General features: G+C 50.1%; 4 protein-coding genes across 4 annotated transcripts; all 4 read left to right on the forward strand.

Moving 5' to 3' along the window:
• Positions 1-4,278: 4,278 nt before the first annotated feature.
• On the forward strand, positions 4,279-4,653 carry LOC311117175 (histone H2B; the record flags this gene model as incomplete). The annotated part of the gene is made up of 1 exon (XM_084192153.1): positions 4,279-4,653. One exon carries the CDS (start codon positions 4,279-4,281, stop codon positions 4,651-4,653), a length of 375 nt encoding a protein of 124 aa, XP_084048279.1.
• A 2,361-nt stretch (positions 4,654-7,014) lies between these two features.
• Positions 7,015-27,092, forward strand: LOC311117178 (histone H1-like; the record flags this gene model as incomplete). The annotated part of the gene is made up of 2 exons (XM_084192156.1): positions 7,015-7,676; positions 27,018-27,092. The coding sequence occupies exons 1-2, from the start codon at positions 7,083-7,085 to the stop codon at positions 27,090-27,092; spliced, it is 669 nt and encodes a 222-aa protein (XP_084048282.1). The 5' UTR covers positions 7,015-7,082.
• LOC311117180 (histone H2A) lies at positions 14,985-15,371 on the forward strand (the record flags this gene model as incomplete). Its single annotated transcript, XM_084192158.1, has 1 exon — positions 14,985-15,371. One exon carries the CDS (start codon positions 14,985-14,987, stop codon positions 15,369-15,371), a length of 387 nt encoding a protein of 128 aa, XP_084048284.1.
• Positions 23,663-24,037, forward strand: LOC311117167 (histone H2B; the record flags this gene model as incomplete). Its single annotated transcript, XM_084192146.1, has 1 exon — positions 23,663-24,037. One exon carries the CDS (start codon positions 23,663-23,665, stop codon positions 24,035-24,037), a length of 375 nt encoding a protein of 124 aa, XP_084048272.1.
• Positions 27,093-27,636: the final 544 nt, after the last annotated feature.

A 27,636-nucleotide genomic window follows, 5' to 3' on the forward strand; every position in this document is an offset into this window, starting at 1 on the left:
GAAGTGACATTATAATAGTCATCATCATAATAGTAGTACATTACAGTATACGTTTGCCTAAAATAGTACCATTTAAAGGGAGTATGTCAGGGTCAATTACTGACAAATGAGAACACACTAATCCTCAGGGGTCATTTAGGGGCAAAACGCACCACTTTGTGAAGCTTTTGTTTTGATTGAAGAGCAAGAAAAGTATTCATTTGTTCCACTTCTTTCCCTTCTAAATGCGGTTGCCTAAGGACAGGCAGTATGCACATATCTAAATGTTATGAAAAAATCAGTATTTTTTTGCCACTCAGAACACAGACATTTACCTTAAGGGGAGTTACCCTCATTTTAGACTTACATTTACATTTTAGTCATTTAGCAGACGCTCTTATCCAGAGCGACTTACAGTTTAGTGAATACACTTTTTTTTTTATACTGGCCCCCCGTGGGAATCGACCCCACAACGCTGGCATTGCAAACGCCATGCTCGCCATCAACTGAGCTACATCCCTGCCGGCCATTCCCTCCCCTACCCTGGACGACTGCTGGGCCAATTGTGCGCCGCCCATGAGTCTCCCGGGTCGCGGCCGGCTGCGACAGAGCCTGGATTCGACCCAGGATCTCTAGTGGCACAGTTAGCACTGCGATGCAGTGCCTTAGACCACTGCGCCACTCAGGAGCAACACTTCCCAAGCATACATTTTCATGACAGCGTTCCTAATCTGCAGTAGGCAATTACTGCAGTAGCAGTTGAAAATCGGTAGGTTAACACCAAACCGTGAGGTTATTATGAATTCAGAGCAGTCGGATGAAGTCATAGTCAAATACATTTGAACAAATGACCAACAATATCACACGGAAAGTGATGTGAGCATTGCATTGTGGAAAGCAATGACTTTACAAGAACACGTATTGCAACGCGAGGCATGTATTTCTAGATTAAACACTGATTCAGTGTGATGAACAAGTACATGTATGATTTGGTGTGCTCTACTTGAACACGCGCTTAGAGTTTTGAAACCACTGCCTATATGAGGAGCTGTCGTTGTTTGTTTTATTACCACATACTTATGGAAATTGCACCGGTTGAGAGATGATGGCTCTCTTGTGCCTACAGTGAAGGGTACTTCTGATCCAGCAGGTGGTGCTAAGATCCCTCCCTATATGACTTGAATGATGAGTTGATTTATTCCTTATAGCTCCTAATGATTTTAAGGCCAGTGTTGGCAAACATGACTTCTGCTCCAGCAGGTGGCCATGAAATCCCCCCCTATATGACTTGACTGACCAGGTAGTTGATGGACTCCTTATAGCTCTTAATGATCTCAAGCAGAGTGTTGGCCACATGACCTCTGGTCCAGCAGGTGGCGGTGAAAATAGTCCCTATAGGAGTTGACTCATTTCTTTGAGGTCCTAAATGAAGGATAGGGCGTCAACAGTGCATCTCGGCCTAACCCTGTTCCGGGCCCATTTCTTCACTCGATGCTTCCGGTGTTCTTCATCTCCTCTTCAATAGTCCTTCTCCACGTCTTCCTTCCCGTCTAGCCCTGTGCGTTCCACTGAAGTGTCTGTGTTTTTATGTCGTTAGGAGTTTTGCTCACTGCGTGTCCCCCTTCAATTTCCACTTTCTGTCCCAGTTGGGTAGCTATCCATTATACTGTAGCCTACTTACTACCAATGTCACTGTAGTCAAAGGTGATTTTCGATTATTATGTATGAGTATTATTATATATTGTGATATTATGATGTTCAAGCCTATAGGGTGTGGTAACAGGCCCTCTGTGATTTGTTGTTGTACTGTACATGTCAAGTATCTGCACTCTAGCCTAATTAGCCTAAACTGCTAGGGAAAAGTCACTTCCGGTCGTAGCTGTATCCCACCTAGTCAAAACCTTGTTAGTCCTTATCCTAAAAGGCACCCTCTGTTCCTCGATATACTCCACCGAGGGCCGGCAGCCAGTAAGTACAGGTAAGAGACAATTATGGCAACAATAAGTTGTCCTATGAAAGCTAGTCAAATGTGAGATGTTCAACTGCACTGAATGATAAAGTGGCAGTCTGTGCTCTTGGGCCCTTAAGGCATCAGTGCACCCCCCCAATTTGTCCCTTTTGAAATGAACAGTTGAGACGGGCCCTCTTTCTGTGGCCTTTCTTTGACGACACATCTGAGGCTATCCTGCGGCAATACAAATGATCAACATCATAACAATAATTCCATTATAAGAAGCTTTATTATTGGTTTGCTAAGAAAGGTACCATACAATATTGGCACATCACTATCACCTCTGTATGCGTAGGAAATCAATCCCTTCATTGTGTGTGTGTGTGTGTGTGTGTGTGTGGGTGTGTGTGTGTGGGTAAAGGTACGCCACTCTCGGTCTCACAGTTTATGCACACGGTCGTCTTTATGCAACAATATGGAAGACATTCCCAAATGTGCTTACATCATTGCGTAATGTCAGGGAGTCACACAAACAGTGTGTGCTGTTTGGCTGCAACACACATTAGGCATAAGGATGATGACAACTATTTTGTAAACGCTCCAGCTTGCAGAGGGATCACCACCCCTCCCATCCGCACCCCAGGTCCTCTTGGCCCCCTTACTGTCAGGCCGAGTGGTGTCTAGAGAAGAAAGAAGAAGAGTGATGTTTATTAATGACAGTCAATACGACACGTCCTTCCATAGCTAAACAGACTCATCCTACTAGGTCAGTGTTTCCCAACTCCAGCGGTAGAGTAGCCTACCCCCAACAATACCCATTTTTCTTGTAGCCCTGGAGAGCCACAGCTGACTGAACAACCTGTCACCTAATTAGCAAGTCCTCAATGAGTAAAATCAGGTGCAACAACAACAACAACAACAACAACAACAACAACAACAACAACAACAACAACAACAACAATATGAGGACAGGGACACAGTGTACTAGCTGATCTCCCAGTTGTCACCGTTTGGCCTTGTGTTCCACATAGCCTATATCAGTATTGGAGTATGTTTCCCGCGCACGGTAGTTGCTTTCACGTCACCTTTGTAATCGCTCCTCCCTAGTCCCCTAGAACGAGCGCCCTCCCCTTTGCAACGCCTCCGAACATATCACAGAGGCGCGCTTTCTGTGCCGATGGCCTCAATCAGGTCGACCAAACGCAGATAATAGCGCACCACGCACCGGCGCTGAAGTCATTCATTCACTTGAACTCAACTAGCGAACACACCATGTCTGGAAGAGGCAAAGGCGGCAAGGGACTTGGAAAAGGAGGCGCCAAGCGTCACCGAAAAGTTCTCCGCGATAACATCCAGGGAATCACCAAACCCGCTATCCGACGTCTGGCTCGCCGCGGCGGCGTGAAGCGTATTTCCGGTCTGATCTATGAGGAGACCCGCGGTGTCCTAAAGGTGTTCCTGGAGAACGTGATCCGTGACGCAGTCACCTACACCGAGCACGCCAAGAGGAAGACCGTTACCGCCATGGACGTGGTCTACGCTCTGAAACGACAGGGACGCACCCTGTACGGTTTCGGCGGTTAAACGCACTCTCTTCGGAACCTCAACACCCCGACTCGAACCCAAAGGCTCTTTTAAGAGCCACCCACATCCGCTTCAAAAGGGCCCATTCCATATAGTGTTTTTTTCTTTTCTTCCGTATGCTATTTGATAGGAAAGTATGAGCCACTTCGAGTGGACAGGGAGTATTAAATAGCGGATTCTAATGTCCCTTCCCGTTTTAGCGCACAGAGGGAGGCCTATATCTGACAGTGGCAAAGTGTAGTGACGTTGTTATTTTGGGTCAAGCAATAGTGGCATTTGGACAACATAAAACCACCACCCGTCGGTAGATGTGGCTCGAAAAGAGGGGGACAGCGTTCGCGCGCGCGCACACACACACACACACACACACACACAGTCCAAAATGGGAGCCCTATGTCTGACGGTGCCAACGTGGGCAATTCTATCACCAGCATTATGTGGCACAACAATCGTGCCATTCGGACAACTATTCAGGCCCCCCTTTTGAAACACACAATTCCCCATCGGTCACAGAGCATAGGCTATAGAGAGGAGGGAGGGGGTGAGGACCCGCGCGCGCGCCCTCAATTGTCTTTGTTCGGGAAGCTAGCCTCTGAGCGGAAGGCTCTTTTGAGCGCTAGAGCTCCACTGGGCAAATAGCAGGGGCGCCTACGAGCAAGCAGGGGAGTGTCCACGGCCGCCGACTTTGATTAGCTTCCTCTTCATAAGACGGGTAAGCGCCCTTCACCCCCTCATTCGTTTCTGAGAAGCAACGAGACATCATCATGCCCGAGCCAGCAAAGTCAGCGCCCAAGAAGGGCTCCAAGAAAGCCGTCACCAAGACCGCAGGGAAGGGCGGCAAGAAGCGCAGAAAGTCCAGGAAGGAGAGTTACGCCATCTACGTGTACAAGGTCCTGAAGCAGGTCCACCCCGACACCGGCATCTCCTCCAAGGCCATGGGAATCATGAACTCGTTCGTGAACGACATCTTCGAGCGTATCGCCGGAGAGTCCTCTCGCCTGGCCCACTACAACAAGCGTTCTACCATCACCTCTAGGGAGATCCAGACCGCCGTGCGCCTGCTACTCCCCGGTGAACTTGCCAAACACGCCGTGTCCGAGGGCACCAAGGCCGTAACCAAGTACACCAGCTCCAAGTAAACAGCGCATTTGGACTGCTCTACTAACCCAAAGGCTCTTTTAAGAGCCACCCACTCTGTCAGTAAAAAGAGCATTTCCATCGCCACCGAATGAATGCGCAGGTAGGCTGCGTTACATTGTATCATTGTTTAATGGGCGGCGCGCGCCGGCTCGGAGAACGGCTACATTGTATCATTTCCCCCGCCCGTTCCAGCGTAGGGGTTTAGCGCGCCTTTTTTGTTGTCTTTGCACGCTGAATAGTAACCCATGTTTGTCGGCCTCCATTCCAGGTGAAGGCAATGAAAAATGGCACCATTTGACAAAGGGTGTAAATAAAAAAAGCAGTCTGTTGGGTTTGAATGGAAAGAAATGCCTTTTGTCGTTTAATGAGCGGATAGTCATTTTGAGTCGACTTCCTGAATCGGTAGGACACGGACGGGGAGAATGGACGCTCCATCATTGGACTCTACCCTAATGATGTGAATGAGAACGATAATGGCAAGAATAAAAAGGGGGTGAATAATCCCGTCTAGGAAGAATAGGAGTAGGCATATATATATATATATATATATACGTAGCCCTTATTGCCAACGGGTCATTTCCGGTCCAGGTCGCATCATACATATATAGTCCCCTGTAGCTCAGTTGGTAGAGCACTGCGCTTGCAACGCCAGGGTTGCGGGTTCGTTTCCCAAGGGGGGCCAGTATGAAAATGTAGGCACACACTTAACTGTAAGTGGCTCTGGATAAGATCGTCTGCTACATGACTCAAAATGTCCATGTAAAGTGTAGTACATTTGAGGCACATAGTGTATTTTCCTTCCTACTACCCTCATGAGGCAACAGGATAAATATAATAATATAATATGCCATTTAGCAGACGCTTTTATCCAAAGCGACTTACAGTCATGCGTGCATACATTTTTGTGTATGGGTGGTCCCGGGGATCGAACCCACTACCTTGGCGTTACAAGCGCCGTGCTCTACCAGCTAAGGCAGTTGCTTCCACGTGAGGATATGAATGTGTCTGTAGGCCAAGTCACAGTATAACACAGTGAGCGAGCGGGCGGCCCTTGCGATAGTCGTTGGAGCAGCAGCGGATCCCAATGACTACCTTGGGGATAGCCTATACATTTACATTTTAGTCATTTAGCAGACACTCTTATCCAGAGCGACTTACATGAGCAATTAGGGTTAAGTGCCTTGCTCAAGGGCACATCGACAGATTTTTCACCTAGTCGCCTCGGGGATTAGAACCAGCCACCTTTCGGTTACTGGCACAACGCTCTTAACCACTCTTAACCACTAAGCTACCTGCCGCCCCATACATATATACAACAAGGAAAAGAAAAGAGGCCGCAATCAACCTTCTGACCCACATGCACCTGCTGGGATTCTTCTCCCAGTCCAACCACATATGCAGCCCTTGTCCCACTTGGGGGGAGAGAGAGAGAGAGAGACAGACAGAGAGAGAGACTCCCTCTATCTAGGCCTATATCAACGCGCCATGACCCATGGGGCGCCAGCCTCCATAGCGCCAGCCAGACACCAAGACCCACAGACACAAAGACCGAGGCGAGTCACGCTGCGGAGTCAAGCAGGTGAACAATATATTAGTAGAGACAGCCAACCTACCTACCTACCTACCTACCTACCAGAAGACAACACACAATCTCACTGTGTAGAAATAGTAGGCTACAAATACAACAACAACAACACTCACACTGCCAGTGCACAAAAAGTACTAATACAATAACACACACACACACATAGTGCAAGTAAGCATGTCGTAGGACTGTTTATACCATGTGGATCCTGTACATATGACGAATACAACCTGAAACTTGAGGTACAACACTAGTCTCAGCCAGGCCTCACAGGTGCATGTGTTTTAAGGTCCCCAAAAGAGCGCTTCTTTAAAACACCCCTGACCACATCAGGGGACCCCAAACCATTTGATTCCCTTGCCAGACATCTCGGCTCACTACACAACAAGTGCTGCTCGCAATCGGATGCACTTTTAGGCCATTTAGGAGACAAATAGCACAGGAAAACCAGTGCGCACCGCTCCACCCGACAGTCGAACGGTGAGGTTTTGAGCGAGCCGCAACAAAATGCACGGCCCTTCCGCGGCCCACATTACTTTATTCTGAACGGAGACAAGTCTGCTCGCTGGGCCGTTCGCTTTTGGACCAAAAACACGGCTCCGTCGGTGACTTTCGGGCCGATATAGGCGAACAGAAAACACAAGTGAAAGAGCATTTGGCCAGCCCAGAGAAGCCGAGCTGGTTGCCTTGAGTCTACATGGTTCTCATGTCGCGTTTAAGGCCAGCCCCCTGCTCGGTGTGGAGCTTCAATAGCGCAGAGCAGCGTCTACAGCAAACTACTCCTCGCAGACCGTGTGTGTGTGTGTGTACCGGACCAAACGACAGACAGACAGACAGACAGACATGGCAGAAGTCGCACCAGCACCCGCAGCCGCAGCGCCGGCCAAGGCACCCAAGAAGAAGGCAGCAGCCAAGCCCAAGAAAGCGGGACCCAGCGTAGGAGAACTCATCGTCAAGGCTGTGACCGCCTCCAAGGAGAGGAGCGGCGTGTCCCTGGCCGCGCTCAAGAAGACGCTGGCGGCAGGCGGCTACGACGTGGAGAAGAACAACTCCCGCGTCAAGATCGCAGTCAAGAGCCTCGTCACCAAGGGCACCCTGGTCCAGACCAAGGGCACCGGTGCATCCGGCTCCTTCAAGCTCAACAAGAAAGCCGTCGAGGCAAAGAAGCCCGCCAAGAAAACCGCAGTTCCCAAAGTAAAGAAGGTGGCCGCCAAGAAGCCCGCCGCGGCGAAGAAGCCCAAGAAGGTAGCAGCCAAGAAGGCCGTCGCCGCAAAGAAGTCCCCCAAGAAGGCCAAGAAGCCCGCTACACCCAAAAAGGCCGCCAAGAGCCCCAAGAAGGTGAAGAAGCCCGCCGCAGCGGCCAAGAAGGCGGCCAAGAGCCCCAAGAAGGCTACAAAGGCAGCCAAGCCCAAAGCCGCCAAGCCCAAGGCAGCCAAGGCCAAGAAGGCAGCCCCCAAGAAGAAGTAAACCTATTACAAACAGTGTTCTACTCGACACATGTTGTACCACAAAAGGCTCTTTTAAGAGCCACCCACCTCTTTCCATAGAAAGCGCATTGATTTCCATGTACTATCTGTCGTGAAAAAGAAATTACGCACACTAGGCTACTTTTACGCACACAACATCGTCCCACTCTGGGTGTGTGCGAAGGGAGAGGAATATAATAGAGGGCCAAAATGGCTTAGAAATTCGACCTCACGAGTGCACCCTCACCAGCCATTTGTATATGAGCCACTGGGCTATTCCCGTTCAGAGGCAGGCTGCTGTGATGTGTTACAAGTGCCATGTAATAACAATACTATAGTGGCTTCGAATTCAAACTCACGAGTGCACCCTCAACAGCCATATTTATATATGAGCCACTGGGCTATTCCCGTTCAGAGGCAGGCTGCTGTGATGTGTTACAAGTGCCATGTAATAACAATACTATAGTGGCTTCGATTTCAAACTCAAGAGTGCACCCTCACCAGCTGTTTGTTTCCCATTTGGAGAGAAATAATGTGAGGTTCTATATCGTGGAGCTCCGCCCCATAGGGGAGCTATGCTCCTAGTGGTTTACCCTCTGCCCTAGGGCAGAACAGCCTGAAGCAAAATTATGCACACACCTACAGCCAATAGGAGTACAGGTGTCCCTATATAAGGAACCCCGTTCCCTCAATCTGCCTCCCATTATCTTCAGCGACTGGACTAGAATTGAAGAAGCCATAGAAGACTCAGGAAGATCTCGTCGTTGATATCCAGCCATCAACGTCTTCCTACAATGAGCACACCAAGCTTATCCAAGGTAAGCATTTAACAAAAGCTCTTTTCAGAGCTCAATGTCGCTGTTCCCCTTGGCGGCTGTCGACCCCCCCCGACACTGTTTCGTGGGTTGAGAGGCACAGCACGCCAGGGACAGCTTCATCAATCCCCCACTATGCGCCAGCTGCGCCCTCCTTTTTTGAAGGAGTGGAAGCAGCATTGGACATTTTTAGGGAGGATATTCCTCTTGAGGATGTGCTATCAGTGTTAGTCTCAGCTGAGGCATCATCTGAGGGCACTGACTCAGGAGATGACAGGGCTATTGGGGAAGAAATGAATATTCTATTGGAACAATTCATTACACTGACCCAGATGTTTAACACCCCTTTTCCTTCGGGAAATTGTGAGGTCATTACATCCCTGGATGATGACGCCACAGCCTCTCTGTGCCTGAATTCTCAGGTCTCATTGAGTGGGCTGCTAAACAGCGGGAGATTAAGCTGCCCCCCATTCCCTCCAACCCGGAAGTGGATATGAGGAAGGGCGGCCGTTACTCTCGCTACAGCTTGGCGTCAGACGGCGGCCTCCAGCAGCAAGGGAGCGGGCCTCGCCCCCCCCCTGCAGCGCCAGAGGTGCCGGCGAGAGAGGTCATTAAAGCGTCATCCTGGCATCACCCGAAGGGCGGCCAGAAGAGACGCCGTTTATGACAGGCGAGGGGGAGAGAACGGAAGACGGCACAGCGCCTGCTGTGACCGAGCCCACTGTCCCCCCCCCACTCTACCGTTGAGTGTATGGAGGAGAATGTTTTTTGTTGATGTGTGTAATAAAGAGTTGGCTCTACTTGACACTGTCAAGAAAGAGCCCCTTTTCCATAATACATCCGAGAGCGTTCGACCTTCCTCACTCTCGCTCTCTCTCTTACCACTATGAGTGCAGCTCAGCCCACCATGGTGCGTTGCTGAATGCACACATAAGGCAGGTATATAAAAGGTATTAAGTGTACCTTATAGGACCTCACTTTACAGACTCCTAGGAGTGCCGTAGTGAGTGTCTCACATAGCAGGCTGCAGTCTCAGCCAGATAATGGCATGATGACGCGACCGCTATCCGGGACGGCGCTCTGTCTCAGGCTAACGCCTCAGTCAGTGCAGTTCAGACCCGTGCTGCGTTCACGGAGGGCCTGATTACTACGGTTACGGGCGTAACCACGTATCGGCGCCCCCGTTTCTCTCAGAACGCGCTGATAATAACCACATTGGGGGTGGCGCACTATCACAGACTAAGGTCTCTGTTAGTACGACCCAGACCCATGCTGCGTTCAAGAAGGGCCCGATTACCACGGTCACGAAGGTGCCCAGTGTATCGGCGCCCCCACCTTTTCCTGAACGCGCCCAGGCTCACCACACTGAGTGTAGTTCAGCCCACCAGAGGTGCAGAGCTGAACGCACACAGGAGGTGAAAGGAGGAATGATACCAAGACACCGTCTTGGCTTATCTCAATGATACCTCACATTCAGCAGGCAGCTGTCTCTGTCCCAATGTGACATGAAGACGCAGCCGCTAGCCGGGAATGACGCCTTGCTGCAGGCTAATGCCTCAGTCAGCGCAGATCAGACCCGTGCGACGTTCACGGAGAGCGGGAATACCAGGGTTACAGGTATAACCAAGGTATGGACGCCTCCGGCTTATTCTGAACGTATCAATGCCCATGGCTCTGAGCGCAGCTCACCACACATTGAGTGTGTCGTTGAACAGCCGCTTAAGACCAGTAAAGAGGCATTGTGGCACCACCGTGTGGTATCAGTCAGAGATCACACCTTTCAGATTCTGTTGAGTTCTGTAAAGGATAAGTCTCATGCTAAGCGGCAGTCTCAGTCAGACAATGATATGATGACGCAATCGCTTTCCGGGAAGAGCGCTCTGTCTCAGGCCAGTACCTCAGACAGTGCAGTTCAGACCCGTGCTGCGTTCACGGAGGGCAAGATTACTGGAGTTACGGTCGTAACCAACGTATCAAAGCCCCCGACTCACCCAGAACGAGCTGATGTGTCCTCTCCCTTTCAAAGGGGGCCCGCCTTGGGCTATTCCACCAACCCAGTGCTGGGGAATAGCGGCGGCGAGGGCCATAGAGGAATACAGGTCCTTCCTACTGGACGCACCACAGCTTCGTGCGCACCCGCTTTCTCTGCATTGCTGGCAGTGGCGTCGAAGCTGTACCCTCTCACGCTGGCTAGAACAGACGTTAGAGAAGGGTTATGCCCTCCAATTCCATCGGACCCCACCCCCGTTCAGGGGAGTGGTGGAAACGGTGATGAAAACGCCGGACAAAGTAGCCGCTCTGATGTCAGAGATCACGGAACTTTTGGCGAAGGAGGCGGTCACAGTAGTTCCCCGAGAGCAAAGGAACAAAGGGCTCTATTCGCCTTATTTCCTAGTGCCCAAAAAGACGGGGGGAGTGAGGCCGATTTTGGATTTACGCATTCTAAACGAAAGCATAACCAAACGGCCCTTCCAAATGCTGACGACAAAACGTCTACTGGAATGTGTCCAGAAGGGAGACTTTTGTACAAGCATAGACCTAAAGGACGCGTACTTTCATGTGCCGATTCAATCTCGCCACAGAAAGTTTCTGCGGTTCGCCTTTCAAGGGGTGGCGTACGAGTTCACGAGGATGCCGTTTGGGTACGCCCTGGCACCTCGAACTTTTTCCAAATGTGTGGAGGCGGCATTGGAACCGCTGCGTCGTCAAGGGATAAGGATATTAGCCTACCTAGACGACCTGCTAGTTCTCGCCCCGTCAGCAGAGCTGGCGTTCATGCACACGACACAGACAGTGATTCATCTCACGCGTCTGGGGTTCGCTGTGAATTGGAAAAAGAGCGCACCCTGGCCCAGTCATCAGATAGTCTACCTGGGACTACAGCTAGACACTGTAATGATGAGGGCGCGAATTTCGGACCCTCGAAGGGCAGCATTGGTACTAGCCCTGAGGAAGTGTCGTCCGAATCACACAGTAACGGCGCTATCGATCATGTCACTTTTGGGTCTCATGTCGGCAGCCCACTCTGTGGTACCGCTGGGGCTTCTGCACATGCGCAGAACACAGCGGTGGTTCGCCCAACTAAGACTAGACCCAGTGCGTCAACGTCATCGGTTGGTGGTGGTTCCTCTCTCGCTAAGAGCAGACCTGGACTATTGGAGGAACCCGTGCGTTCTCACGCACGGAGTCCCGATGGGCAAGGTGTCATCCTACATTCCAGTGTATACAGATGCCTGTCTAACTGGATGGGGAGGGACATGTCAGTCTCAAGCGATAGGTGGTGCATGGCCTCAATCAGGTCGGCACATAAACCTCTTGGAGTTGGAAACGGTTCGACTGGTTCTGAACCACTTCGCGTCTACCCTTCGGGGTCGCGATGTGTTGGTTTGGTCAGACAACCGGACCACAGTAGCTCACATAAATCGCCAGGGAGGGGTCAGGTCTCCTGCCATCCACAGGGCGGCAGAGGAATTGTGGCTGTGGGCTCACAAGCACCTTCGCTCGTTGAGAGCAGCGCACATTCCGGGCTACTTGAACGTAGGGGCAGATCTCATGTCAAGAGGGGGTCCTCGAGACGACGAGTGGTGTCTGCACCCAGACATTGTTCTCCAAATTTGGAAACAATTCGGGAGAGCCGAGGTGGATCTGTTCGCGTCACGTGTGAACGCGCAGTGTCCCCTATGGTTCTCCCTGAGACAACAGGACGAGCCGCCATTGGGAAGAGACGCGTTCGCGCACTGCCCGTGGCCGAAAGTTCTCCTGTATGCATTCCCTCCGCTGTCTTGCATTCTCCCACTGCTAGCCAGGGTGAGATCAGAGGAGCTAACAGTGATACTGATAGCGCCCGATCGCCCGGGGGCTCCGTGGTTTGCAGAGATGAGTCAGATGTTGATTGTGCCACCTTGGACAATTCCACATCGACGAGACGCGTTGAGCCAGGCGGGAGGCTCGATAGGGCAGTGGCCCATAATCGGTCAACCACTGAAGGCTTGGTTCCTGAACGGGACAGGTTGAGGCGCCGTGGGTTATCTGATGCAGTGATCAGAACCATACAGAGCGCTAGGGCCAGTTCCACTTCCAGGATGTACACAAGCAGATGGAATGTTTTCTCACAGTGGTGTAACACACAGGACGTAGACCCCATGAGCTGTCAGGTAGAGAGTGTGCTCTCATTCCTGCAGTCTATGTTTGATAAGCAGAAATCGCCCTCCACCATTCGAGTGTTTGCAGCGGCAATTTCAGCTGGTCATGAAGGGTTTAACGGGAAAAACCTGTTTAGTCATCCATTAGTGAAACGTTTTTTATTGGGAACGCGACGGCTTAGGCCAATGACTAGAGCTACGCTGCCCCGATGGGATTTGGCTTTGGTTCTCGAAGCGCTATGTAAGTCGCCGTTCGAGCCATTGAATCAAATACCCCTCAAAATGCTGTCTATCAAGACGGCGCTGTTGCTCGCCTTGACTACCGCTAAGCGGGTCAGTGATTTGAGTGCACTGTCGACGAGACCCGACTGCCTTGCCATTAATGGCGATTTGAGCAGAGCGGTGTTACGTCCCAACCCGGCATTTGTGCCGAAGGTTATTAACAGTGCATATAGATCACAGACCGTGGAATTGTGGGCTTTTTATCCCCCTCCCCATGGGGAGAGGAGTGAGAAAAAGCTTCATTGTCTGTGCCCAGTACGCGCTTTGGCGTGTTACGTTGAGCGCACAGCAGCGATTAGGTCATCGCCTCAGCTGTTTGTGTGTCACGGTGCGGCTGCATTGGGTAGACCACTTTCAAAACAGCGATTGTCTCATTGGCTTTGTGAAGGCATTGAGACGGCGTACGAGGCGGCGGGGCAACAACCGCCTCAGGGTATTAAAGCGCATTCCACTCGTGGAGTAGCAGCTTCTACTGCCCTCTTCAGAGGTACAAAGGTAGTGGATATTTGTAGAGCGGCGTCTTGGTCGACACCGTCTCCTTTTATTCGTTTCTATCTGTTGGATATGTCTTCTAACTCTTTGGCTCGATCTGTACTCAGCGTGGCTGAAGGGAGATCTTGAGAAAGAAACAGAGAAAGAAAGCAGGATTGTGACCATGTTCATAAATCCGCTTTTATTAGAAGGAACATATTATGGCACGTTTTTCCAACTCTTTAGCTCGGTCGGCATTCAGCAGAGCTGAAAGGCGATTTTGAGCTAAAAAGGAGAGGACAGAGCAGGACCTTGGACAGGTTCCAATCAGGTCCGCCTTGGTTAGGAAAACGTGTTATGTCAAGAATAGGCTTTTCAACTTTCAAGCTCGATTGCACTCAGCATAGCTGAAAGAGAATCTTGAGCTAGAGGAAAGAGAAGCAGGACGATAGACAGGTCTCTATCAGGTCCGCTTCGGATGAAAGGCTATCTGTGGCATGTCTCTTGACTCAGGGTCAGTACATAGAGACATGTATTGAACTGACAGAATGTGAGGTCATCTATCTGATTCAGATAGTATGACTTTTATATTTTGTTCCTGCCTACTAATCTATGGGTTCCATAGAGTGAGTAAGGCGGTCTGTTGGACACTTAATGTAGAGTGACTGATGTCATTACATTAGTGGACGATAGTGTTGTCACAGAATATTGAGGCACGGCTAGCTGCTGGTACAGATTAGCACGGCGTCTATTCTGATGATCTGCCCACTAGCCATTGGCATTGCCATTGAGCTAGATGGGGCGGGTCTATAACCGATGACGCGGTATATTGTGACGCCCGGGTGGGTTTTTTAGTCGCAGTACTGCGGGAATCGGTTGCAGCCATTGCTGGGCTTGACCTTTTTCATTTTTTAATGGGAAATGTTAGGCTCGGCAGGGAGTACATTTTGGAGCGTTTCGCTCCGCCTTAAACCACTAGGAGCATAGCTCCCCTATGGGGCGGAGCTCCACGATATAGAACGATTAGTTACCGGAGTGTAACTCCAGTTCTATGAGTGGAGCGGAGCCCCATAGGACTTAAGGCCCTACCGACCCTCTCTAGTCTCGCTGAAGATAATATCTCGGGAGGCAGATTGAGGGAACGGGGTTCCTTATATAGGGACACCTGTACTCCTATTGGCTGTAGGTGTGTGCATAATTTTGCTTCAGGCTGTTCTGCCCTAGGGCAGAGGGTAAACCACTAGGAGCATAGCTCCCCTATGGGGCTCCGCTCCACTCATAGAACTGGAGTTACACTCCGGTAACTAATCGATTTCATGTCGGACATTTTGGCGCTCACGCGAAATGACACAAAGTAACAAAGTCGGAGGGACACAAAGTAGCCTCTCACTCGCTGCCTGTGGGTGGGAACCGGCTTAGGGCTGTCTGTCTGTCTGTCCCTCGCTCCAATTGGATAAGGCCACACCGGCCCGGTGGCCAATCGTTGCCTCTTGTGGCGAGGTATAAGTACGGCTCTCGAAGTGGCGAGCGGCTCATTCAGACTTTCTGTGACTTTCTCAAGATACCAATATGAGCGGAAGAGGCAAAACCGGAGGCAAGGCCAGGGCGAAGGCAAAGACCCGTTCATCCCGTGCCGGGCTCCAGTTCCCCGTGGGCCGTGTGCACAGGCTACTGCGCAAAGGCAACTACGCCGAGCGTGTGGGCGCTGGCGCACCAGTCTACCTGGCCGCCGTGCTCGAGTACCTGACTGCTGAGATCCTGGAGTTGGCCGGCAACGCTGCCCGTGACAACAAGAAGACTCGTATCATCCCCCGTCACCTGCAGCTGGCCGTCCGTAACGACGAGGAACTGAACAAACTGCTCGGCGGTGTGACCATCGCTCAGGGTGGTGTGTTGCCCAACATCCAGGCAGTGCTACTCCCCAAGAAGACCGAGAAGGCAGTCAAAGCCAAGTAAATTCGCTACTGCGACTTCAACTTGACTACTCAACCCCCAAAGGCTCTTTTAAGAGCCAACCACCTAGCTCTCCAAAAGCGCAAAGTACCTTTCTATGACCGCTACACATTGAGTGGGTGTATACACAACTATTTCGACATTCTGTGCCCACATGAGGCCTTCCATGAACAACAACACCTACTAGGCCTCGTTTGCCATAGCAGGCTAGCATTAGATTACAACGTGCCTATAAAGATGTCACTCTTGACTTTGGCGACTATTATTATGCGTAAAGGGCCGGCGGCGTCCTATTGCGCGCGCGCACCGGGAGTTTGAATTTTGGAGAGGCCGGGCCTCCCGTCCAATGGCCAACGGAGGAGGCCTGCGCAACGGGCCAATCGGGGTGGTGGGGAGATGGTGTCCAATCAGCAGGCGCCACTGCCGGCTTTATAAACTTCACATAGGCATTTCGAGGCTATACTCCCGACTGTCAGAGAAGCGCCATGGCCAGAACCAAGCAAACCGCTCGCAAATCCACCGGTGGCAAAGCCCCCAGGAAGCAGCTCGCCACTAAGGCTGCTCGCAAGAGTGCCCCGGCCACCGGCGGTGTGAAGAAGCCTCACCGTTACAGGCCCGGCACCGTGGCTCTGAGAGAGATCCGTCGTTACCAGAAGTCCACTGAGCTGCTCATCCGCAAGCTGCCCTTCCAGCGCCTGGTGCGAGAAATCGCCCAGGACTTCAAGACCGACCTGCGCTTCCAGAGTTCCGCTGTGATGGCCCTGCAGGAGGCTAGCGAGGCTTACCTGGTCGGCCTGTTCGAGGACACCAACCTGTGCGCCATCCACGCCAAGCGGGTGACCATCATGCCCAAGGACATCCAGCTGGCCCGCCGTATTCGCGGAGAGCGCGCATAAATGAGGATGACCTGAACTCCAAAATCCCCCAAAGGCTCTTTTAAGAGCCACCTCCATATTTCCATCAAAAAGGCACAATTGTTCCATGTATACACGCACCTCTACATTACCCACCATGTATGTTGTTCACTAACACGTCTAAAAGCTACGTATTGTACCTTTTCGTTGCCTGAAGTCTAGCTTCAATGTGTGTGTGTGTGTGTGTGTGTGTGTGTGTGTATATATATATATATATATATATACAACCGTCTGGCATCATCCACTTACTTTGGACTATAGTAGCACAGTAAAATGCTTTACAAAGGAGGGGGAAAAGAAACGAGTGATAATATAGGCCGAATAGTTACAAGAATTGTGTTCAGATGAATAATTGACACTATTAGTTGTGTGTCATTAGTTGCCTTGAATGCAGTCCAGAAGAAACATTGCATGCCAACTTCCTTTGAAAGTCCCATGTTGCAGTGCTGCTGAGAGACTCATGCAGAGGCCCAAACTTTACAGTGGAGCACGGAGGCCATCTTGTGGTTAAATGTGGGTACTGCACCTCATGGTCATTTGCTCTTTAGGCCAGCGTTTCCCAAACGCGGTCCTGGGGTCCCCAAGGGGTGCGCGTTTTGCGTTTTGCCCTAACACTCCACAGCTGATTCTAATACTCCCAGCTTGATGATGATGAGTTGATTATTTGAATCAGCTGTGTAGTGCTGGGGCAAAAACTCCCAAAACGTGGCCTGAGTTTGGGAATCCCTGCTTTAGGCTAATACTAGCCTATTAGGATGACTTGGTTCGATCGCTTTAATGGCAACTGCTAAACTCTAGTTTTCACTAATTACTTGTCCCAGGTCACCATTATGAATCCAATAGCAAAACAAATGTTTCAAAATTGCTCAATAGTGAAAAAAGGCCAGGAAACGATGGGTTCTCAGCAATATTTCACCAACAACCAATCACTATTCAAGCATAGACATTAGGATCATCAACAAATATTCCTAAGTCATACTACAAAAGGGTTGTAACGAAATGGATTTGTCTGTTCAATGCAAGTTCAACGTCAAAGAAAAAGTGCATCACCACAACAAACGTGTCTTTAGATACACTGTAAAAAATGACTTTGTGGAATGTACTCAAGCTATTACAGTCAACAAAGGCACACGTCATATTATTGAGTAGATCTTTTTGCTTGTTTTTATGAGTAGATAAGCTTGAGTAAGTTGAGTTGATGTGGTCCAATACATTGAGTAAAGATGATAGAGACGTAAAAAGGATTATATTACGTTGATTCGACTCAAATAGACACTGAGAGACTGAGAGAGAGAGAGAGAGACTGAGAGAGTGAGTGAGTGAGAGAGAGAGAGACTGAGAGAGTGAGTGAGTGAGTGAGATAGACTGAGAGAGAGAGAGAGTGAGTGAGTGAGTGAGAGAGTGAGAGAGTGAGTGAGTGAGAGAGACTGAGAGACAGAGAGTGAGTGAGAGAGACTGAGAGAGTGAGTGAGAGACAGAGAGAGAGAGTGAGTGAGTGAGTGAGTGAGAGAGAGAGAGAGAGAGAGAGACTGAGAGAGAGAGAGTGTGAGTGAGTGAGACTGAGAGACTGAGAGAGTGAGTGAGAGAGTGAGTGAGTGAGTGAGAGAGACTGAGAGACAGAGAGTGAGTGAGAGAGTGAGAGAGACTGAGAGAGTGAGTGAGAGAGAGAGAGAGTGTGAGTGAGTGAGCCTGAGAGACTGAGAGAGTGAGTGAGTGAGAGAGAGTGAGTGAGTGAGAGAGTGAGTGAGAGACAGAGAGAGAGAGTGAGTGAGAGAGAGAGACTGCGAGAGTGAGTGAGTGACTGAGTGAGTGAGTGAGTGAGAGAGAGAGTGAGTGAGAGAGAGAGCGAGAGACTGAGAGAGTGAGTGAGAGAGAGAGAGAGTGTGAGTGAGTGAGCCTGAGAGACTGAGAGAGTGAGTGAGTGAGAGAGAGTGAGTGAGTGAGAGAGAGAGAGTGAGTGAGAGAGAGAGAGACTGACAGAGTGAGTGAGGGGGTGAGTGAGAGAGAGAGACTGAGAGACTGAGAGAGTGAGTGAGAGAGTGAGTGAGAGAGACTGAGAGACATAGAGTGAGTGAGAGAGTGAGAGAGACTGAGAGAGTGAGTGAGAGACAGAGAGAGAGAGTGAGTGAGAGAGAGAGACTGCGTGACTGAGTGAGTGAGTGAGTGAGAGAGAGAGTGAGTGAGAGAGAGAGCGAGAGACTGAGAGAGTGAGTGAGAGAGAGAGAGAGTGTGAGTGAGTGAGACTGAGAGAGTGAGTGAGTGAGAGAGAGTGAGTGAGTGAGAGAGTGAGTGAGAGACAGAGAGAGAGAGTGAGTGAGAGAGAGAGACTGCGAGAGTGAGTGAGTGACTGAGTGAGTGAGTGAGTGAGAGAGAGAGTGAGTGAGTGAGAGAGAGAGAGACTGAGAGAGTGAGTGAGAGAGAGAGAGAGTGTGAGTGAGTGAGCCTGAGAGACTGAGAGAGTGAGTGAGTGAGAGAGAGTGAGTGAGTGAGAGAGAGAGAGTGAGTGAGAGAGAGAGAGACTGACAGAGTGAGTGAGGGGGTGAGTGAGAGAGAGAGACTGAGAGACTGAGAGAGTGAGTGAGTGAGTGAGAGAGAGACTGAGAGAGAGAGAGAGAGAGAGAGACTGAGAGACTGAGAGAGTGAGTGAGTGAGTGAGAGAGAGACTGAGAGAGAGTGAGAGAGTGAGTGAGAGAGAGACTGAGAGAGTGAGTGAGAGAGTGAGTGAGAGAGAGAGAGAGAGAGAGAGAGAGAGAGTGAGTGAGTTAGTGAGTGAGTGAGAGAGAGACTGAGAGAGTGAGTGAGTGAGTGAGTGAGTGAATGAGAGAGAGAGAGTGTGAGTGACTGAGACTGAGAGACTGAGTGAGTGAGTGAGTGAGAGAGAGAGAGTGAGAGAGAGAGAGAGAGAGAGTGAAAGAGAGAGAGAGAGAGAGAGTGAGTACTCAACTGTGCCTCTCTCTGAGGCACAGTTGAGTACACCCCTCCATCCAATAGACCCCAGCAACTTCCTTTTGGATTCACGTTTACGGTATAGGGGATGCATTTGTGACATACCTTACATCTCTGACCTTGTCAATATCAGCATTTCGCTCTACTTACCGTGAAGTGACATTATAATAGTCATCATCATAATAGTAGTACATTACAGTATACGTTTGCCTAAAATAGTACCATTTAAAGGGAGTATGTCAGGGTCAATTACTGACAAATGAGAACACACTAATCCTCAGGGGTCATTTAGGGGCAAAACGCACCACTTTGTGAAGCTTTTGTTTTGATTGAAGAGCAAGAAAAGTATTCATTTGTTCCACTTCTTTCCCTTCTAAATGCGGTTGCCTAAGGACAGGCAGTATGCACATATCTAAATGTTATGAAAAAATCAGTATTTTTTTGCCACTCAGAACACAGACATTTACCTTAAGGGGAGTTACCCTCATTTTAGACTTACATTTACATTTTAGTCATTTAGCAGACGCTCTTATCCAGAGCGACTTACAGTTTAGTGAATACACTTTTTTTTTTATACTGGCCCCCCGTGGGAATCGACCCCACAACGCTGGCATTGCAAACGCCATGCTCGCCATCAACTGAGCTACATCCCTGCCGGCCATTCCCTCCCCTACCCTGGACGACTGCTGGGCCAATTGTGCGCCGCCCATGAGTCTCCCGGGTCGCGGCCGGCTGCGACAGAGCCTGGATTCGACCCAGGATCTCTAGTGGCACAGTTAGCACTGCGATGCAGTGCCTTAGACCACTGCGCCACTCAGGAGCAACACTTCCCAAGCATACATTTTCATGACAGCGTTCCTAATCTGCAGTAGGCAATTACTGCAGTAGCAGTTGAAAATCGGTAGGTTAACACCAAACCGTGAGGTTATTATGAATTCAGAGCAGTCGGATGAAGTCATAGTCAAATACATTTGAACAAATGACCAACAATATCACACGGAAAGTGATGTGAGCATTGCATTGTGGAAAGCAATGACTTTACAAGAACACGTATTGCAACGCGAGGCATGTATTTCTAGATTAAACACTGATTCAGTGTGATGAACAAGTACATGTATGATTTGGTGTGCTCTACTTGAACACGCGCTTAGAGTTTTGAAACCACTGCCTATATGAGGAGCTGTCGTTGTTTGTTTTATTACCACATACTTATGGAAATTGCACCGGTTGAGAGATGATGGCTCTCTTGTGCCTACAGTGAAGGGTACTTCTGATCCAGCAGGTGGTGCTAAGATCCCTCCCTATATGACTTGAATGATGAGTTGATTTATTCCTTATAGCTCCTAATGATTTTAAGGCCAGTGTTGGCAAACATGACTTCTGCTCCAGCAGGTGGCCATGAAATCCCCCCCTATATGACTTGACTGACCAGGTAGTTGATGGACTCCTTATAGCTCTTAATGATCTCAAGCAGAGTGTTGGCCACATGACCTCTGGTCCAGCAGGTGGCGGTGAAAATAGTCCCTATAGGAGTTGACTCATTTCTTTGAGGTCCTAAATGAAGGATAGGGCGTCAACAGTGCATCTCGGCCTAACCCTGTTCCGGGCCCATTTCTTCACTCGATGCTTCCGGTGTTCTTCATCTCCTCTTCAATAGTCCTTCTCCACGTCTTCCTTCCCGTCTAGCCCTGTGCGTTCCACTGAAGTGTCTGTGTTTTTATGTCGTTAGGAGTTTTGCTCACTGCGTGTCCCCCTTCAATTTCCACTTTCTGTCCCAGTTGGGTAGCTATCCATTATACTGTAGCCTACTTACTACCAATGTCACTGTAGTCAAAGGTGATTTTCGATTATTATGTATGAGTATTATTATATATTGTGATATTATGATGTTCAAGCCTATAGGGTGTGGTAACAGGCCCTCTGTGATTTGTTGTTGTACTGTACATGTCAAGTATCTGCACTCTAGCCTAATTAGCCTAAACTGCTAGGGAAAAGTCACTTCCGGTCGTAGCTGTATCCCACCTAGTCAAAACCTTGTTAGTCCTTATCCTAAAAGGCACCCTCTGTTCCTCGATATACTCCACCGAGGGCCGGCAGCCAGTAAGTACAGGTAAGAGACAATTATGGCAACAATAAGTTGTCCTATGAAAGCTAGTCAAATGTGAGATGTTCAACTGCACTGAATGATAAAGTGGCAGTCTGTGCTCTTGGGCCCTTAAGGCATCAGTGCACCCCCCCAATTTGTCCCTTTTGAAATGAACAGTTGAGACGGGCCCTCTTTCTGTGGCCTTTCTTTGACGACACATCTGAGGCTATCCTGCGGCAATACAAATGATCAACATCATAACAATAATTCCATTATAAGAAGCTTTATTATTGGTTTGCTAAGAAAGGTACCATACAATATTGGCACATCACTATCACCTCTGTATGCGTAGGAAATCAATCCCTTCATTGTGTGTGTGTGTGTGTGTGTGTGTGTGGGTGTGTGTGTGTGGGTAAAGGTACGCCACTCTCGGTCTCACAGTTTATGCACACGGTCGTCTTTATGCAACAATATGGAAGACATTCCCAAATGTGCTTACATCATTGCGTAATGTCAGGGAGTCACACAAACAGTGTGTGCTGTTTGGCTGCAACACACATTAGGCATAAGGATGATGACAACTATTTTGTAAACGCTCCAGCTTGCAGAGGGATCACCACCCCTCCCATCCGCACCCCAGGTCCTCTTGGCCCCCTTACTGTCAGGCCGAGTGGTGTCTAGAGAAGAAAGAAGAAGAGTGATGTTTATTAATGACAGTCAATACGACACGTCCTTCCATAGCTAAACAGACTCATCCTACTAGGTCAGTGTTTCCCAACTCCAGCGGTAGAGTAGCCTACCCCCAACAATACCCATTTTTCTTGTAGCCCTGGAGAGCCACAGCTGACTGAACAACCTGTCACCTAATTAGCAAGTCCTCAATGAGTAAAATCAGGTGCAACAACAACAACAACAACAACAACAACAACAACAACAACAACAACAACAACAACAACAACAATATGAGGACAGGGACACAGTGTACTAGCTGATCTCCCAGTTGTCACCGTTTGGCCTTGTGTTCCACATAGCCTATATCAGTATTGGAGTATGTTTCCCGCGCACGGTAGTTGCTTTCACGTCACCTTTGTAATCGCTCCTCCCTAGTCCCCTAGAACGAGCGCCCTCCCCTTTGCAACGCCTCCGAACATATCACAGAGGCGCGCTTTCTGTGCCGATGGCCTCAATCAGGTCGACCAAACGCAGATAATAGCGCACCACGCACCGGCGCTGAAGTCATTCATTCACTTGAACTCAACTAGCGAACACACCATGTCTGGAAGAGGCAAAGGCGGCAAGGGACTTGGAAAAGGAGGCGCCAAGCGTCACCGAAAAGTTCTCCGCGATAACATCCAGGGAATCACCAAACCCGCTATCCGACGTCTGGCTCGCCGCGGCGGCGTGAAGCGTATTTCCGGTCTGATCTATGAGGAGACCCGCGGTGTCCTAAAGGTGTTCCTGGAGAACGTGATCCGTGACGCAGTCACCTACACCGAGCACGCCAAGAGGAAGACCGTTACCGCCATGGACGTGGTCTACGCTCTGAAACGACAGGGACGCACCCTGTACGGTTTCGGCGGTTAAACGCACTCTCTTCGGAACCTCAACACCCCGACTCGAACCCAAAGGCTCTTTTAAGAGCCACCCACATCCGCTTCAAAAGGGCCCATTCCATATAGTGTTTTTTTCTTTTCTTCCGTATGCTATTTGATAGGAAAGTATGAGCCACTTCGAGTGGACAGGGAGTATTAAATAGCGGATTCTAATGTCCCTTCCCGTTTTAGCGCACAGAGGGAGGCCTATATCTGACAGTGGCAAAGTGTAGTGACGTTGTTATTTTGGGTCAAGCAATAGTGGCATTTGGACAACATAAAACCACCACCCGTCGGTAGATGTGGCTCGAAAAGAGGGGGACAGCGTTCGCGCGCGCGCACACACACACACACACACACACACACAGTCCAAAATGGGAGCCCTATGTCTGACGGTGCCAACGTGGGCAATTCTATCACCAGCATTATGTGGCACAACAATCGTGCCATTCGGACAACTATTCAGGCCCCCCTTTTGAAACACACAATTCCCCATCGGTCACAGAGCATAGGCTATAGAGAGGAGGGAGGGGGTGAGGACCCGCGCGCGCGCCCTCAATTGTCTTTGTTCGGGAAGCTAGCCTCTGAGCGGAAGGCTCTTTTGAGCGCTAGAGCTCCACTGGGCAAATAGCAGGGGCGCCTACGAGCAAGCAGGGGAGTGTCCACGGCCGCCGACTTTGATTAGCTTCCTCTTCATAAGACGGGTAAGCGCCCTTCACCCCCTCATTCGTTTCTGAGAAGCAACGAGACATCATCATGCCCGAGCCAGCAAAGTCAGCGCCCAAGAAGGGCTCCAAGAAAGCCGTCACCAAGACCGCAGGGAAGGGCGGCAAGAAGCGCAGAAAGTCCAGGAAGGAGAGTTACGCCATCTACGTGTACAAGGTCCTGAAGCAGGTCCACCCCGACACCGGCATCTCCTCCAAGGCCATGGGAATCATGAACTCGTTCGTGAACGACATCTTCGAGCGTATCGCCGGAGAGTCCTCTCGCCTGGCCCACTACAACAAGCGTTCTACCATCACCTCTAGGGAGATCCAGACCGCCGTGCGCCTGCTACTCCCCGGTGAACTTGCCAAACACGCCGTGTCCGAGGGCACCAAGGCCGTAACCAAGTACACCAGCTCCAAGTAAACAGCGCATTTGGACTGCTCTACTAACCCAAAGGCTCTTTTAAGAGCCACCCACTCTGTCAGTAAAAAGAGCATTTCCATCGCCACCGAATGAATGCGCAGGTAGGCTGCGTTACATTGTATCATTGTTTAATGGGCGGCGCGCGCCGGCTCGGAGAACGGCTACATTGTATCATTTCCCCCGCCCGTTCCAGCGTAGGGGTTTAGCGCGCCTTTTTTGTTGTCTTTGCACGCTGAATAGTAACCCATGTTTGTCGGCCTCCATTCCAGGTGAAGGCAATGAAAAATGGCACCATTTGACAAAGGGTGTAAATAAAAAAAGCAGTCTGTTGGGTTTGAATGGAAAGAAATGCCTTTTGTCGTTTAATGAGCGGATAGTCATTTTGAGTCGACTTCCTGAATCGGTAGGACACGGACGGGGAGAATGGACGCTCCATCATTGGACTCTACCCTAATGATGTGAATGAGAACGATAATGGCAAGAATAAAAAGGGGGTGAATAATCCCGTCTAGGAAGAATAGGAGTAGGCATATATATATATATATATATATACGTAGCCCTTATTGCCAACGGGTCATTTCCGGTCCAGGTCGCATCATACATATATAGTCCCCTGTAGCTCAGTTGGTAGAGCACTGCGCTTGCAACGCCAGGGTTGCGGGTTCGTTTCCCAAGGGGGGCCAGTATGAAAATGTAGGCACACACTTAACTGTAAGTGGCTCTGGATAAGATCGTCTGCTACATGACTCAAAATGTCCATGTAAAGTGTAGTACATTTGAGGCACATAGTGTATTTTCCTTCCTACTACCCTCATGAGGCAACAGGATAAATATAATAATATAATATGCCATTTAGCAGACGCTTTTATCCAAAGCGACTTACAGTCATGCGTGCATACATTTTTGTGTATGGGTGGTCCCGGGGATCGAACCCACTACCTTGGCGTTACAAGCGCCGTGCTCTACCAGCTAAGGCAGTTGCTTCCACGTGAGGATATGAATGTGTCTGTAGGCCAAGTCACAGTATAACACAGTGAGCGAGCGGGCGGCCCTTGCGATAGTCGTTGGAGCAGCAGCGGATCCCAATGACTACCTTGGGGATAGCCTATACATTTACATTTTAGTCATTTAGCAGACACTCTTATCCAGAGCGACTTACATGAGCAATTAGGGTTAAGTGCCTTGCTCAAGGGCACATCGACAGATTTTTCACCTAGTCGCCTCGGGGATTAGAACCAGCCACCTTTCGGTTACTGGCACAACGCTCTTAACCACTCTTAACCACTAAGCTACCTGCCGCCCCATACATATATACAACAAGGAAAAGAAAAGAGGCCGCAATCAACCTTCTGACCCACATGCACCTGCTGGGATTCTTCTCCCAGTCCAACCACATATGCAGCCCTTGTCCCACTTGGGGGGAGAGAGAGAGAGAGAGACAGACAGAGAGAGAGACTCCCTCTATCTAGGCCTATATCAACGCGCCATGACCCATGGGGCGCCAGCCTCCATAGCGCCAGCCAGACACCAAGACCCACAGACACAAAGACCGAGGCGAGTCACGCTGCGGAGTCAAGCAGGTGAACAATATATTAGTAGAGACAGCCAACCTACCTACCTACCTACCTACCTACCAGAAGACAACACACAATCTCACTGTGTAGAAATAGTAGGCTACAAATACAACAACAACAACACTCACACTGCCAGTGCACAAAAAGTACTAATACAATAACACACACACACACATAGTGCAAGTAAGCATGTCGTAGGACTGTTTATACCATGTGGATCCTGTACATATGACGAATACAACCTGAAACTTGAGGTACAACACTAGTCTCAGCCAGGCCTCACAGGTGCATGTGTTTTAAGGTCCCCAAAAGAGCGCTTCTTTAAAACACCCCTGACCACATCAGGGGACCCCAAACCATTTGATTCCCTTGCCAGACATCTCGGCTCACTACACAACAAGTGCTGCTCGCAATCGGATGCACTTTTAGGCCATTTAGGAGACAAATAGCACAGGAAAACCAGTGCGCACCGCTCCACCCGACAGTCGAACGGTGAGGTTTTGAGCGAGCCGCAACAAAATGCACGGCCCTTCCGCGGCCCACATTACTTTATTCTGAACGGAGACAAGTCTGCTCGCTGGGCCGTTCGCTTTTGGACCAAAAACACGGCTCCGTCGGTGACTTTCGGGCCGATATAGGCGAACAGAAAACACAAGTGAAAGAGCATTTGGCCAGCCCAGAGAAGCCGAGCTGGTTGCCTTGAGTCTACATGGTTCTCATGTCGCGTTTAAGGCCAGCCCCCTGCTCGGTGTGGAGCTTCAATAGCGCAGAGCAGCGTCTACAGCAAACTACTCCTCGCAGACCGTGTGTGTGTGTGTGTGTACCGGACCAAACGACAGACAGACAGACAGACAGACATGGCAGAAGTCGCACCAGCACCCGCAGCCGCAGCGCCGGCCAAGGCACCCAAGAAGAAGGCAGCAGCCAAGCCCAAGAAAGCGGGACCCAGCGTAGGAGAACTCATCGTCAAGGCTGTGACCGCCTCCAAGGAGAGGAGCGGCGTGTCCCTGGCCGCGCTCAAGAAGACGCTGGCGGCAGGCGGCTACGACGTGGAGAAGAACAACTCCCGCGTCAAGATCGCAGTCAAGAGCCTCGTCACCAAGGGCACCCTGGTCCAGACCAAGGGCACCGGTGCATCCGGCTCCTTCAAGCTCAACAAGAAAGCCGTCGAGGCAAAGAAGCCCGCCAAGAAAACCGCAGTTCCCAAAGTAAAGAAGGTGGCCGCCAAGAAGCCCGCCGCGGCGAAGAAGCCCAAGAAGGTAGCAGCCAAGAAGGCCGTCGCCGCAAAGAAGTCCCCCAAGAAGGCCAAGAAGCCCGCTACACCCAAAAAGGCCGCCAAGAGCCCCAAGAAGGTGAAGAAGCCCGCCGCAGCGGCCAAGAAGGCGGCCAAGAGCCCCAAGAAGGCTACAAAGGCAGCCAAGCCCAAAGCCGCCAAGCCCAAGGCAGCCAAGGCCAAGAAGGCAGCCCCCAAGAAGAAGTAAACCTATTACAAACAGTGTTCTACTCGACACATGTTGTACCACAAAAGGCTCTTTTAAGAGCCACCCACCTCTTTCCATAGAAAGCGCATTGATTTCCATGTACTATCTGTCGTGAAAAAGAAATTACGCACACTAGGCTACTTTTACGCACACAACATCGTCCCACTCTGGGTGTGTGCGAAGGGAGAGGAATATAATAGAGGGCCAAAATGGCTTAGAAATTCGACCTCACGAGTGCACCCTCACCAGCCATTTGTATATGAGCCACTGGGCTATTCCCGTTCAGAGGCAGGCTGCTGTGATGTGTTACAAGTGCCATGTAATAACAATACTATAGTGGCTTCGAATTCAAACTCACGAGTGCACCCTCAACAGCCATATTTATATATGAGCCACTGGGCTATTCCCGTTCAGAGGCAGGCTGCTGTGATGTGTTACAAGTGCCATGTAATAACAATACTATAGTGGCTTCGATTTCAAACTCAAGAGTGCACCCTCACCAGCTGTTTGTTTCCCATTTGGAGAGAAATAATGTGAGGATTTC

The sequence above is a fragment of the Coregonus lavaretus genome, assembly GCF_964263955.1.
Source record: "Coregonus lavaretus genome assembly, contig: HAP1_SCAFFOLD_2262, whole genome shotgun sequence".
In the NCBI taxonomy this organism is placed as follows: Eukaryota; Metazoa; Chordata; class Actinopteri; order Salmoniformes; family Salmonidae; genus Coregonus; species Coregonus lavaretus.